At 31.3% G+C, this 16,149-nt stretch overlaps 1 protein-coding gene across 4 annotated transcripts in view; it reads left to right on the top strand.

The window, feature by feature from the left end:
* Wdr62 (WD repeat domain 62) overlaps positions 1–16,149 on the top strand; it is a 148,136-nt gene that overhangs the window by 88,425 nt on the left and 43,562 nt on the right. For all 4 annotated transcript variants that reach the window (XM_067045773.1, XM_067045776.1, XM_067045772.1 and 1 more), the window contains exon 3: positions 9,599–9,690. In XM_067045773.1, the coding sequence (XP_066901874.1) occupies positions 9,599–9,690 (92 nt within the window). The remainder of the gene's footprint in view (positions 1–9,598; positions 9,691–16,149) is intronic.

Here is a 16,149-nt window from a genome sequence, read left to right as displayed (position 1 = left end):
TAAAATAAAATTTAAAAAATTTCGTCACAAAACAAAGAAATATTATTTTCTTGATAGTAATAATATAATATTGTTACTTTTGAATTGTGTTTAGATTTAGTGTATTTTTTACTCTTTTTTTTTTTCTTTTTAAATCGTAAGTGGGAATTTAGACTGTTAAGATTCATTTTATAACTTTTGAACATGAACACAATGACGGAGAAAAATTTGAAATATTCTTCAAGACATTTTCGTTGGATTGGCCAGCAAATTTGAAATTTTTCGCGGAATTACCTACGTTCTGATTGGTACATATTTGGATGTTTAAGTTTTTGATTATATCCATGTCTTTTTTTATTACTAAATATATCTTTATTTGATATAAATAATTATTGGTACTAACTCCCTGTTGGAATGTAGCTGAAGTATTCGGTTTAGTATGCTAGTGAGCGCAACCATATCCTGACGCTTTGACAACTCTTGAGGGAAGAACGGAAGTTGAGAACAATAGAGCTTAGCTAAAACGGCCCTTCCCGCAGGAAGATGAAATTAATCTTGGTCCCAAGTGCTTCCTTGATATTTGAAGGAAGTATCATTCTCCGTGCTCCATTGCACCCGTGCCCGATTGCCAGGAACCAACTACCTCAGATCGTTATCTCTTTGATTATTCTGACCCTATCCATGCCTAATTTACTATAACAAAATACAACAGTAGCCTTCTTACCTTAATTACCTATAAATATCGATTTAGATTAGATGATGTCGATGTATTAGCCAAAAATAAACGTAGTCTATTTTATCTTAATTAACTTAAGTGTTATGATTATCATCTGACCATAAGATATTTTCTTCTCTCCTTTTTAATTACTAAAAATTATATCTTCTACTAGATAAATTTCATATATTGTGAATGAAAAGTATACCCTTCCTTGTTTTAATTATTTATTTTTTATCATTAATAAACAATAACAACGTTTTGGGGTTGTCACCCCATCATCAGGTATCAACAACAAATTATTAAATTCATACCATGCATACAATACTTAATCACAATTCTTTTTTTTTTAATTTAAAACAATTACCTGATTAAACATTTTGTTTTCTCCTGATTAGTCTAATATTATTAATAACAAAAATTTGTTGTCACTAATATAAATTTTTTAATAGTTAAAAAAACAAACATATTCTAAACAAGGAGATACGAAAAAACCTCCCTAAAACCAGGTTATCTTTATCATTGATAACAAATAGGTTATTAAACCAAGTCAATACTGATTTACTGTGTCTAAAATTTTTGTATATATAAAATCAAAATCATGTTTATACCATATGTTGTGCCGATCCTGTGTTGATATTTTTGACATTTTTACAATTACTCTTATGCTGCTCAACTCTAGTTTTTAATTTTTTTATAAATCTCTCTAATATACACACCTTCACAATTCTGGCAATTAATTTTGCAAATTACATTCTGTTTTTCTTTATTATCAATTTTATCTTTGATATTGTTGAGATAATTGCCTTATTTATCGTCATTGTATAAATCCAATTTCAGATTATAATGGTCATATTCCACAAATCCCCTTTTAATTTTATCCGTTAAACCTAGTATATAGTTCAATTTAAAATATTGATAATTATTAATCCTATCAACTTCCTTTTCCATTTTATTCTGTATAATTTCCTTTTCTGATATTTTATAATCTGCATTTTTATAAAAGTCTATAATAATCCTTTGATTAGTTTTTTTTTATTTTATTGCTATAGTACTTGCTATTTATATTAGTATTGTCGTTATATTTATTATTATTCTCAGTGGTTTTCCCTGTACTACTAATTAAGTGTTGTATGCAAGGAATGAATTTTTTGTTGATAGCTGATGATAGGGTGGCAACCCCGAAACGTTGTTATTGTTTATTAACGATATCAAATAAATAATTAAAACCAGGAAGAGTACCTTTTCATTCACAAGATCTTCTTAATCAATTTATTTATTAAATTCGTAATTACGAAAATATGTACAATTATCTAATATCGTCGAAAAGTTTGAAACCACTTAATTGTCAAATCTCAATTTTTCTAAGGAAGTAAAAAAAAAAAACGCTTTAAAAAGTGATTGTTCATTATATTTACTTAGTGTTTTTTAATAATATGTACAAGTGATTTACGATCTAGTATGAAAAACTAACAGTTAATTGAATATTTTATTTTCAAAAAAAATCTTTAACCGTATTATTTGAAGTGGCTTTAAATACTTGCTGAAAATGAATGACTCAAAAGCAGCACAAAAATATATAAGTCAATTAATATTTCGACGTTATGGTGTAAGAACAAACATAACATGAAGGTTAATAACGTCCAGTGATACTTCTCCGAGCCATTCGGAAGTTAAGGATGCGCTCAGTAATCCTTGGGCGTGAGTAGTAAAATATTCTTGTACTTTCTTTGCCTTTGTTAGCCAAGAGAAGAGTTTAATCGTTCAAATAGTAGATTTCAAAAATGTCTGGTCAACTATTCCTTCCTTTGATGTGCATTTTTCCCAAATATACTTAGTTAAATAAGAGATAAATAGATATATAGAGAGAGGGATCTGAAGATATTTATTCTACAAAGAGAGGTTTATAGTTTTACCTTAAAAAGAAATCTAGAAGTAGCTGTAACTTTCTCTGAGCCATGGGCCAATACTTCTATTCGGAGCGCTATGGAGCACAGGAACCCCACATGGACATATTTCGCCTTGAATGTTCCTAGGATGAAAAGTTTTCTTGAAAAATATCATCTATTATGGAACACTATGAGCAAAATATACTTCTGAAATGTATATTTTTTACAATAAAAGTAGGATATTCATGTAAATTTATCTTTTGATTTAAGGTGACTTTTTTAATCGAACTTTTTATTACGTTTTTTACTTGTTTATTATAATACATTCAATTTAAAAGATCATTTATAATCCATGGAAACTATAACTGATGCGATAGTATATCTTTTTCACATTTATGTTTATATTTGTGCCAGACCCCCCCCCCCCCTCCCTCTCGTCCAGTGTTTTTAAAAAGCTTCATTTCATCACAATATAATAAAATCATAGTAGTTTTTTAATTTATTTTGGAACTACTACGCCTACGAAGATAGGTGTCCTAAACTACTTTATAGTAAGTGAAACTAACTGACTTTAATTTTAATGCTAGCAGATATCTGTACGTCCAATGGTACCAGAGATATATATTTTTTCATAAATCAAAACTTTTATCTCATACGAAGACAAACATTATAAACTACTCAAACTAAAGCTAGTTGAATGCCCTATAAAGTAGTTTATAATGTTTGTCTTCCTAGGAGTAGTAGTTTTTATGATATTTGACAAAATAAATTCACAAATTGTTGATTTCTGGTTGTTCAGATAAAAGTTTTGATTTATAGAAAAATGTAAATTTTTCATTTATATTATAACAAACGTACTCTACTTTAAATGACATTTTATTAGGTTTTCTAGTCTTGTTGGTAGTTTCAAAATATGGAGCTCCGAAGGAAAATTTATTTTTTTTAATCTTTTGAAACTGTCAAAATTCCCCCCCCCCTTACTATACTTGCAGACTCATCAATTTTAACTAGTAATTACACATGGTTTTCATGAAAATAATCGAAAAGTGGTTTGAATTAACTGACTTTTTTTTCTGGTCTTAGGCTCTTGGACTAGTAGTTTCTCATAGCTGGTTCTTGCATTTATCGTTAAAACGCCATTTAAACAACATTTTGATAAAAATAACATCTGTTTGCACTTGTAGTAAGTGCAAAGTAGTTATCAAATAAAGGACCCAAAGTTCAAAATTTATTGAGAAATAACTTATTTCTGAACCTATTTCACTCATTTCAAAAAACAAAAATCTTCAGAATTTAAAAAATATGGAATATATTCCTTGAATTATAACAAAGCTTTAACTTTTGAAAAATATTAGTTTACAATCCCTTAACTCAGACACAGTAAACTTGAATTTTTTGGACACTTTGAAGAATATGCTCAGTGCTTGCCAACATACCGAATGTATTTTCATAGTGGTTTTGAGCATCGTTCGGTTATGGAATGCATGAAAGAAATATATCAAGTTTCATTATTTATAGACGACAAGTTCACTAATAACTCACAGATATGTTCAAAGAGACATGCAATAACATTCCTCCGTCCCGTAGGACGAATAGAATTATTTCTGGAGTCTTTTTTTTTTTTTTAATTAAGTCATTTTTTGGTTTTATCCTTAAGATTATTTGTGATGTTCTTAAAGAGTGTATGTTCTTGAATTACTTATCCATGCCTGTCTCCTCAAGGTTTGAAATAGGACGTTGGAAAGCTGTATTTTGAAAAGATTGATGGATATAGTTCCTTTAATCGACTTAATCTATTTTTTTTATTTAGCATATATTTCGATAGTTTTTATGTGGGATTTGATAATGTTAGATTCATGTTGTGTAGACCTCTCCTGCCTCCCTCCCCCGTGACCTCAGAGTTGGAACCAAACGGTCGTTATATAAGTTTTGCGGAGGTTGTACAAATAGATGGCAATCGGCGATCATGCAAGAAGAGAGTTAAGCTTGGTTCCTGGTAGATAGACACCACATCATCGTGGGAACGCAGTGGTGGAGGCAGGCACCGTGCCAAGCTCTTGCTCTCAGGCAATAAGAAGAATAAGGAAGCTGGTATTTTTATCTGGTACCGTCTCCTGTCCCCCCTTGTCACCCACAATAGCTTCAAATATTATTATAATTGTCTTGTTTCTTTCAATGGAGATTACTCCAGTTATTTAATTTTTTTTTAATGTAAATAATTTATGATATAATGGATGAAATATTATTTCTTGGAATTCATATCAACCGCGAAATGGTATTTACTTACGGGGTTGATCTGTTGATTATTATACCGATGTATTAATAGTAGTTTCATGTCTTATTCATCATTTTTTGTTCAACTATATTAGTTGAGAGATGTTGGTATACATTGTGTAGTCCTTCTTCAATTCTATTATCCGTGATTATTCATTTCATACTCTCTAGAACTAAAATGATTTCATTAAATAGGTCTCATATTTTTTTATTAGCTATTTCATTGTGCCGCTATGTAAATACCTTGGCATTAGAAATAATATTTCTTCCTGTCTAAATAATGAGTTTAATTCCCATCATTGCTTGTACAAAATCTTTATTAACGAGGCAATTTAAACGACAGTGGTGATTTTGTGCATGCATTGTTCAATGTCAGAGTCTTTATTATATATAAGTTGACCGTAAAATTTAAATATAAGATGGTCAGGGTTGCGGTCAAAAAAAGGAACAAATAGTTTATAACTATTTAATGTCCGACGTTTCGCCCCACTTTGCAGGGCATCATCAGGGCTGTTCAAAGCAAAGCTGTTTAACCTTTCGCTTTGAACAGCCCTGATGAACCATTGAGAGTCTTTAGTATTAAACCTCATAATTTTTATATTTTCATTATTACTCCCCCATCGGAGTAAAACTAAGCGATAGACCTTTGGGCTTATCATGTCCTATATTTTACACACCAACCAGATTAGTGAGTGTTACCAATTTGTTCTACCCGAGTAGGATGGTCGAGGTTTATTACTTGGGTTCGTCAGGAACTCTTACAAAACTCAATTGTCACAGGTCTGCTAAGAAAATTTATTTCTTTTTTTACTACTTACATTTTTACCGTTTCCACAGAATCCTCGTTAATTAAAAACATTTTTATAAATAAAAAGTTAACTATGAATTAAATCTAGGACCTGGGTTCGAGTCGGACTGTGGAAATTTTATTTTCTATTATATCAGCCTTGGACTCTCCTTAGTTGCATCCAGCCTTATTTATCGCATTAAAGTGCGTACTCGGCCTATCATTGGGTTAGCGGATAAACCCTATTTCTTATTCGAAATTTAATTTTTTCAAACATGGAACATATACATGATTATGTATGTAGGAATAAGATTCAATTACGAGACTATCATTATCGTGTGTACCTTAAATCATTAGTTATTTTGCCTAATGACAGTTGTATCATTACTATTCTTGGGTTGAGCAAGGTGAGGAACATTACCCAAGGCCGTGATGGAAGGCAAGCCCTGTGAAGTTTTATCCTTGCTTCTTATCTATGGGTTTGATTCTTCGCAGGATCACTGGATTAAGTTTTCTTGTCAATTTAATATATTATCATTCGGAGGTATTCTCACGCGGTAATTATCGAAAAGTTACGCATTAAAATAAAAAAAAAAAGCTTTATTAATTTTGTAAAATTAAAAGATAATTTTAAATAAAGGAGTCGCAGTGGGCCTTGCCTCTGGTCTGTTCAACCTCGTCATTTATTTCTGACCAAGAAAAAACTTGCAACAAAAAGTTTGCAGACAGTATAATAGGTAACCCTTTACAGGCTACGGTTGTACACTATTGGTCATCATTATATTAAGTGTTTTGAGACAAAGGATTTAAATGCATATTTATTTTTTAATAGAGTTTTTAGTAATTTTGGATTTATAATTATTTGAAATAAAAATACAGCCGGAAATGTTTGTATTTCCTATACCTTTTGGTCTAAATCTATGTAATTTGTAATCTTATTAATTATATCATCAATATACGGTTTGTTTAAAAATATATTCTTAGAAGCAAGTTTTAATTATTAAATTTTATAAATCTAATAAGTTTCCAACATCTTTTAATGGATAAAAGGATTAATATAAACATTTGTCCGGATTACGTTATTCTTACTTAACGAAATTTTAGTTCCAACTATCAGTCAGTAAAATTTTCTAGATTTAGTAAAATTGTCAAATTTTCATAAACTCTATTTCATAATTTTTAGTAACACTTAATGATTAAACTAAAAAAAATTGTATGGTTATGTGCAACGGATTTCTATTGTTTTTATCTCCCCACCGCCCATTGGTTTTTTTAGCACAATTCATTCTTTATTACTTGGAACTCAGGGTGCGCTTAAATCATCAAGGCTTTTCATATAAATGAATAATTAATAAATTTATTTTATTTTTTTATTAAAATAATTTGTATTAGTCTTTGTATTTACTGTGTGCAAAGTACTCGATTATCTATTTTTCCTTAAATACCAAATATTTCACAGGGCTTGAGTCCTCCGTCAGGGTCTTATCGTAAGTTTAAGGATCAAATATAACAAACTTTTTTTTTTTAGTGTTAGTCTGAACATCTTTTATTTGAAACGTTGCGGATAAAATGTATATTTCTCGAAACGAAAAACCTTTATATATATTTTGTTTGTTCTTGAAAATTTGACCCTAACCTTTGATGCTCTTTTTGGATTAAGGCGAACCATATAAATTGAATGAGATGTGATGTAAAGTTTTTAATAACCTAATTCTTGTTATTGTAGTCCTGCCTGATGGGCCATTCTACGTCAACTCAACACAGTTTTGAACCCTGCCATCTTTGATTTTCTTTGACTTTTGTAAAGACCTTGAATAGGTATTATAGCCTTTATAGTTTTTGCAGAAAATACGGATCACTTTATTTGTATTAAATGATAAGGGGTTCCCCAATTTATCTACTGCTCCACCTCAAAAAAAAGAAGAAAAAATGAAACAGTTAAGTAAATAGAATGTAGCTAACATAAGATATTTATTTGCTGTTTTTGTTTTAACTGTTTCGTTTCAAGTAAGGTTGCTGTACATTTCGAACACATCCCTTTCTCCTAGCCGGTGCCATGGCCTAAACCAAAGTACAGTTGAAGGCCTCTACAATAGACACAATTGAAGTCCGTTAGCCAAGACCGCGATCTGGTCAGCTGTAACTGTATCACTATTAAGCTTTTCTAGTTGACATTGTTTTATCCCCCATATTCATTTCAAAACGAAACCAAACGGTATATAGTATATATATTTTAATTACTCAGCCTGTTGATAATTTGCATAATAATAACTGAATAATTTGCAGTTCCGATTATCCCTATTGAATTGATTATTTGCATTTCAGATGTACTGAAATCATTCCTAAAATAATTTACCTTATATCGTGACAACGCTTCAATATTACTACAGATTGCAATTCCAGTTTATGGAATCCTTCTATACATAAGAAAGTCTTGGGACGAAATGGATGATGGAATGCTGCTTAATGCAGCAGTGTAAGTTGTTCTTAAACATTGGCATGCAGAACCTGTGATGTACAGGAGCCCTTTGTAGCCGAGGGTGTTGAAGCGTCGATCTTATCAACCTCGGAAATGCAGCAGGCTGGTAGGGTTCCATTTTATTTCGTGGCCACAGAATAAAAACTTAACCCTCCCACCATGATTGGAATAAGTTGCTACAATTCATTGTGTATGAACCACCTTCCACCTTAGTATAGCCTTTCGAAAGATTCCGCCTAAAGAAAAAGCTTTAAATGCTTATCAACCCTTTCGGGGGTTCAAGCCTGTAGCCAATATCAAACCGAACATCTGATGCCGCCCACCAACTGTGGGAGGGGCCGAACCAACAAAGTCCAGATGGGGTTGGGACATGAGGTTTCAACTGACTACTATCCAATATCTTACCCCGGAGCAGTGTAAACCGCAGCCTGTATTGGATGCAATATAAAAAGCATTTATACGCACCCAATGAAGGCGTCCATAAATGGAATGGTTCACAGCCCTTGGAAGATTACAATAAAGGTTATACGTTTCCAAGTCCTGATGACGAAAATAATTTCTTGGTCACCAGGTTCTTTATGCTATTAGATCGTCATCTTCACCAATAAGAACAGCCCTATCTACAATCAGGACGTTCGCACTGTTCTTGGTGTCCTGTCCAATCCCCAAACCTCTCTACATGGAATTACTCTTTTGGTAAAGTACTACTTTTTTGAACTACTGCTCCCAAAAGTGGGAGTAAATTAATGAAAAAGATTAATTACCCTACTCCAATTAATTTATGAATTGACATTAGGTACAGTTAACATACATATTATTTGTATATTATATATTATAAGTATTATTGCCTATGTAGATAGTTAAATATATGTATGGTTTCCTAAAACACAATAAAGAATCAGAATCTTTTCATCAAATACAGTCACTAGATTTCTTTAGGGATAACATATGGACCACTCAAAATTAGATTCCGAGTCTCGAATATAATATTCAATGACCCTAAACAATACTCATTTTTAAAAACTACATAATTTATTTACTTCCCACTTATATATTAAAAATGTATGTGCTATGTATACAATTTGCCACATACGTATATACTATCTATAGTTAGGATTAGGAGATAACTAAAAATACGAAAGTTATGTTTTTACGCAAAATTTCGGAATTTAACAAAAGTTAAACTGCTCTAACAGCATTGAGCTATTGATAAGTTATTTGTATATTAAATAAGCTCATTAACATTTGTGAATTTTTCATATCAATGGATATATATTATATTGTTTAATAGCATTTTTAAAATAAATATTTACGTAAATGATGTGCCTTTTTAAAAACGACTGCCAAGATAATCTTTGTTCTAAATCGCTAAAATGTGTACTTTATCTTCTCTTATTTATTGATAAGTTCATTAAATTTATTCTATCCATATTATTCCCGTATGGCTATATTTATAATTCCTTTTAAATTTTCAGGTGAAGCTAGAACGAGTGCTTGGACTAACAGTCTCCAATAATGCAGGATTGGATTGTGACCCCAACACTGAACTTATTGCATACCCAGCAGGGTTAGTATGATTCAATATTCCTTTTACTTCTCCTACTTTATGTATTATAATTACTCACAGATTTTACCTAGCTGATTGGAAAACTGCATTGAAATACTTGGATAATAATATATTTATAAAATAACAGAAACTATATGGGTTATGAATAAAGGTTATATCACCAATTTAGTATTAAATAAAATATTCTTCAATATTGATAGGAATGATGTTTTCATCAAAACCTTTAATTTTCGAAATATGAACAAAAAACTGATGAATTATGCGTATGTTACTCTGGTTTGATACCTATAAAACAATATATGTTATCTAGAATTCAGAATGATTTTTTACAAATGAATTTTATATAATACAAATCAAGTGTCATACTTAGTTGTTAATTAAGATATATTTAAATTAAATAAACTTTTGTGTCCATGTTCCTGTGCAACCCCTAGAAGTTTGCGTGTGCTAGTAGCCATCGTGCATTTTGCTGTTTGCATGTTGATAGCTTTCGTGGTGTGAGAGAAATACTGCCGGTTGGCCTAGGGCATTTTTACTTTCACTTAGCTATATATGGAATATATCATAAGGGAAAGTGTTGCAACCGTGCAAAATTTCGAATTCCAGTTTTCGACGGAAGTACCATGTTTTGAAAATCACGAAAAAACAAAATATATTCAACACGAGCCCACTAATCTACGCAAAACTTCTGTGACGTATGTGGGGTGATGAGTGAATTTCTTAAGATGTGCGCACAACACTAGATTTTTATATTTCGAATAATTAATACAACTTCACACCAGTGGAAGCTGTTCCGTTGAACGAAAATCAGTTGCACTTGGTTATGTTCTCAACATGCGTAATTTAATGAACGAATACTTTATCAAACAAAATTATGTGCCGGCTCCTATAAATCAACTAGTTAAGTGTATGGTCTTTCGGTCCATGATTTGTTGAATACTGCTCTAAAATTCATTAATGTTAATATCCTTCTGGATAACTGAAACCATTATAATTTTATGTTGGACTGTAAAACGTTCTCAAAAAGGAAACTAATTTCCAATTTATAGAATAGATAAATAACAGTTCTTACGTATTTCTATGACTAAAGATTTGTAATGTTTCCGTCATGACAAAAACAATGCAAAGATTTTGAATTTCGTTTAAAGATGTTAATAAAAATAATTATTATAGCTACGCCTACGTCTCAATCGCCCTCGTTGGAGCAAAGGAACATTCATAATATGACAAGTCCTTTCAGGTCAAGGATGAAGTGTTCACTATAACGCTTGCTATGAGTATAGGTGGGTTTTACTTTTGGCGCTGTCAGCTTCCCTCGGAAAAGAAGTTGGATCTTTGACAACTCCAGGCCTGGCACATACGATTCTTAAACTGAGGCAAGCATCGGGCCCTCCTTCCGCTCACTCATAGTCCCAACTGGTCCAGCGACGCTTCTACTCAACAAAAGATCCCGCCAACTGTGATAGCCAACAAAATATAGATGCAACTGGTGCAAGATATCCTTCGAACCGAAGAACATCCCACTGGGCTACCTCATCAATTAACATCAGGCAACTCAGATGCCTAGACTATACCCGATGTTATCCAGCTTGCTCAAATATCTTGGCATAAACTGGTGCTGCTGATGTTCTCTACTTCTGGCCTTACAGGGTCTTATATCTACCAATTCCACCTAGGAAATTGTAAATCAAGAGTTCATGAAGCAACTCGATGCCCACATTCAAACTTCAATCTCTCCACCCCGGAAACATACCTGAATTCCGAGTTTGATTGGAACAGTAAGTGTGGAAACATCACGAGTATTACATCATTCGCTGCAACTAGCGGCAACCTTAGCTGCAATCGAAGCTACAACACTACTCCAACTAGGAACAACAACCACCGGACTTGATAAAGGCGACTAGTCAAACTCACAGTCCGGTTCATTGACGAAATCGACCACAGCGAGGATAAGCAACGCCAAAGCAACCCAATACCTCCGCCTTAAAGGAGGAGAGTCCTGTAACTAGGTCTATCAGGCCAACGTCCACGGAGTTCGCCCAGAATCCATCAGATAGCTCCAGCGCAAAGCTCTCGGAATCTATTTCGTTTATAAATAATATTCTTGTTAAAAAAATATATATAGTTATTTTCATATATGGTATTAATAATTTGTATACGTACTGCTTAGTGATGTCAATTAAATAAGCAATTAAAGAAAGCATACCAAAATATCACAGTAAACTACCATGAGAATATTATATATGTCCGATTTTTCGTTACATCCAAATGCTCTAGCTCTGTAAATATAGGCTCCACCTGGTCTTGACCCAACCCTTGCATTGCTAACATAAATCCATCTTGGTAGTTCGATGTGATAACTGTTACTGCTTTATTATACAAAATGTTTTTCGTATGCCGACCTTAGCCTTTAATCTTCACCTTCTTCTCTCTCCTCGTTTCCTTCTTCTTCCTTCATACTTACAATCTTAGTCAGCAGGCTTATCTCTGCAACAAGGATGTACTCTTACCTTCTAGTCCGTAAGGCTAATCTCTATAACTAGGACTGTTTTCCTACCCTAGCCTTGGTCCAGAGCCTCATCTCTCCAACCAAAGCCATCCTACTCCACTTCGGATCCGGGAACCCATCTCTTCATCCGAAATGTTATTTTTTCTAGAATTACCAATCTTTAGTTTGCGTTAAAAAAATAAAAATAAATAATTGCTAGAGATGCACAATATGAAAGCATTTTTTAATGGATTACATAGGCTGGGTAGGAATATCAGAGGTAGGCATTAAGAGAATTGGTTCTTCTCTTTGATCCCTACCCCAGAGATGGAAGACTTTCTAGGCAAACCTTGAATGCTCCTCGGTTGCGGACCTTTTTTAATTTAATTGAACTTGAACAGCAATCAGCCTTCGTTTTTCTTTCAACAATATGTGTGTTAATTATGGATTTTAAATAAATTTGAATTCATTTGAAAACATAATATAAGCAGTAAGAAATGTGTATTTAAGAGAATATTCCTTGTTTTACATGCCTTACAGACAAAAAAAGCTGTTTTCAATGGAAGATAAGTGAAGAAGCCGAAAATTCAATGATTAGAGATTCAATCAGTCGTTGATTCCAGAATAAATATAATTGGTGACCTATTAAATGGACTTTTAATTACTGTTTACTAATTAATTGCAAGTTTGAGAAAAACAAAAACCTCCAAACACTTTTCCCTTAGCTACGTAATACCATCCCAAATATGGGAAGACATTGGAAACGCCCAATACTCCTAATTATATCAGCTCAAACTGTGATAGTGAATTCTCACAAAGTTATGTATATTTAAGTAGAAAAAAGAAGCAATGCTTTGATATTGCTAGTTTTGAGTTTGTACTATATATAGATTAATTGAACACAATGGAAATTTTGATATCAATTTAGTTAAAATTAAACATTTATTACATATTATAATTTTTATGTCACGGCAACAAATTTTATAACATTTTTTTTTTTAATATAAGCTAAATGTTCAGTATCTTTGTTAATACTTGTCTGAATTAGGTTATTTTTTCCTTTGTTTAGGTGATTTCTTTACCTATCATACTGTCTTATATATGGTATATGAAAAAAATATATACTTTTTAAGCTATTCGCCAAAAATTTTTTATTTTGATTATAACTTTATTTCTGCTGGATAGATCCAGGATTTCGTTAGCTAATAACCTTCCGAGGAAGCATTTAAAAAATACATTATCTATTCTTATTAAAGTCTCATTACTGTGATTAACTAATACGAGTTGAAGAAAATTAGAAAATTTAATTTTAAAAAAAATTCTGTTTTTAATAATTTTAACATATAATACTTTTGTCAAATAATTCATAATATTTATAAAATGTCTTAATTTATTTTATGGACAAAAAAAATCATTATAATTTTTTTCTAACTAGAATGGTCAAATTACACACGTGAGGAATATCTAAACCCATTGATTACCGTTATTCTGTCTTGACTCCTCTCACCTATTACATCAATATTGAACACGATGACCTAATATTCAATTCTTTTATAGGCTAAACCTTATATCTTACTGCACCTCTCCCTTCCTTCAGTCAGGCTAAGCAAATCTAAGAGTACTATATATATAAAAGATTAACCGTATTTTTCAAAATACATTAACAACTATTTTGCCTACGTTTCGCTCCATTTTGCAGGGCTTTTTCAGGACGATACAAAATAACTAAAAATCTTTTGATAATGAAGGATACTAAGATATAAAGAAGCAAAAACAAGGTGGGGTTCAAAAATTAAGTAAAAAATAGCGTGTAATTTATCAATGCATTATTAATATTAATATAATTAAAAACACATAAGAGAAAAAAATGATGCAAAATGAATGAAAAGAAATAAGAATAAGATGTAAACTAATTAGTATATACATTTTTTTTTTTTAAAAAGTCTTGTGTTATTTCTTTTATATACAAATACTTATTTTTGTACATCTTATTTGTATTTATTTTTGTTCAGTTTTATACAATGTTTTCACTTATATTTATATCATTCTTTAACCTCACCTTATTTAACTTTTGTGTATAATATTATCCTACATTTTCAACTTATTTTTAGTTATTATTTTTTTTTTTAGCACTGATAAACTCATGCAAAGTGGGGTAAAACGTCGGTAAATAAATAGTTGTCAACTATTTTTTTGTTACTTTTGACCGCACCCCCGACCATCTCATTCATAAATGTAAGAATAGTTCACATGAAAAGGTCCTGAGGATCCGATTAAAAAGGTTCTGGTGAGAATCCGATTAAAAAGGTCTTGGTGTGAATCCTATTACAATCGGAGCATCTCACTAATATCTGCACGCATCTTATGTCAATTGTATATTTAACATTATTTATGCTTCCCAGAAAATTCCTAGAAAGTACAGGAACAGGGCTAACCTTCATGGAATTTTGCCTACAACTTTCTACTCCTTGGATACCGTTAATACCCATCTCCGATATCTCCCATCAGAAGTTATCATAGCTTCATGATCCAGATAGTTTAGACACCACCAACTTAGTTTGTATGAAGTTAAATAAATGTATCTTTAAAATTAGATTGAAGTGTATTTCTTTAAACTAATCATTTACGTTAATTTTTTAATTTAAAAACTCAAAAAGAGACATAAATAAAGATGTTTTTCAATGTCTTGGAGTGATGTTATAAACGTAGTAGTCTCCTTTTTTTTTCTTTTGTTAATGTTAAACGTGCTGTATCTGGTCCGCACATTTGTGTCTTGTTTTATCTCCACTGATGATTCAGAGGTAAATTAGAAAACTTTGATTGTCTTTGAAACTTTCCAGCAATATTCTATTTATTTTTTAAATCTGTAGTGTTGCGAGTTCGCTGATCCAAATGTACGTAAATAAATAAATAAATAGAGATCGGTTGTAATTATTTTCATTTACTATAATAATCATAGTGAAAAGATAAACAATATTGGTTCCAATGCACAACTTCCATTTGAAGATATCGAAATGGTACTGATGCTTCACATACTTTATAATATCCGACCAGTGTAAATTTTGGAAAATTCGACTTAACCGAGAAGCCACAACGTATTACTTTCACCTTACGATACACAATAAATAAATACTCCAAAAGCTTTCCAATTTAATGGGTATTGTTAAAATTTCGCGGCAGAAACACCATAATCCATGTGGCCTGACATTTTACCGAAGAATGAAATATGCTCTACCCATCAAGAAGAAAAAGAAAACCCTCAATCATTGAGATTCCTACAATCCTCTGGCAATACAATTGAACACAAAACTGTACACAATACACTTGATTGTAATTTGATGAACTTATATATATTGCTTACTTAATGAAAGCTATGCGGATTTACGCTGTACAGATACTTGATACTTAAAAAATTGGAATATTATTAACATACACAATTTTGATCCATATTACTTTCAACTTTTATTCTTAAAAACTCTCCAACGTTTCGGCCCTCAGGCCATTCTCAAGGAGACAAACTATGAAAATTTTTGTTTTTATAATAATTACAAACAATTTAAGAAATGTTAAGTTGTGAATAAAAGTGTTTAAGAAATATAAGCAAATGAATTAAAATTGAATGCTAATTAAATTATATTAAATGTAATAAAAAACAAATTTAATGATTAGGTGATAACAGAGTCCTAACCTGTTGAAGGTAGGTTATGTTATAAATGGTGAATATAAATGGAAAAAGAGAAGATTATTTGTATAAAAAAGTTTTTAAATTTAAGATGTGTAAGTAAGTAATCAATTTAAAAACAAATTTTCGAAGTTGTTATGATATTATTTTAATATTTAATTTATTTTAAAGATGTGGTATGGGCAATTAGCCTGCAAATAAGATTTTAAAAAAACAAGACATGGTTGGCCAAAGATATCAGTATGTAGTTAAGGGATTATTGTAATTATTCTAAAAACAAAAAAAAAAA

This window comes from Halyomorpha halys, unplaced genomic scaffold (genome assembly GCF_000696795.3).
Source record: "Halyomorpha halys isolate HHAL.00 unplaced genomic scaffold, Hhal_1.1 Scaffold238.1, whole genome shotgun sequence".
NCBI classification, from domain to species: domain Eukaryota; kingdom Metazoa; phylum Arthropoda; class Insecta; order Hemiptera; family Pentatomidae; genus Halyomorpha; species Halyomorpha halys.
The sequence above is the reverse complement of the archived record's forward strand: the minus strand, read 5'-3'. Positions and strand labels throughout refer to the sequence as shown.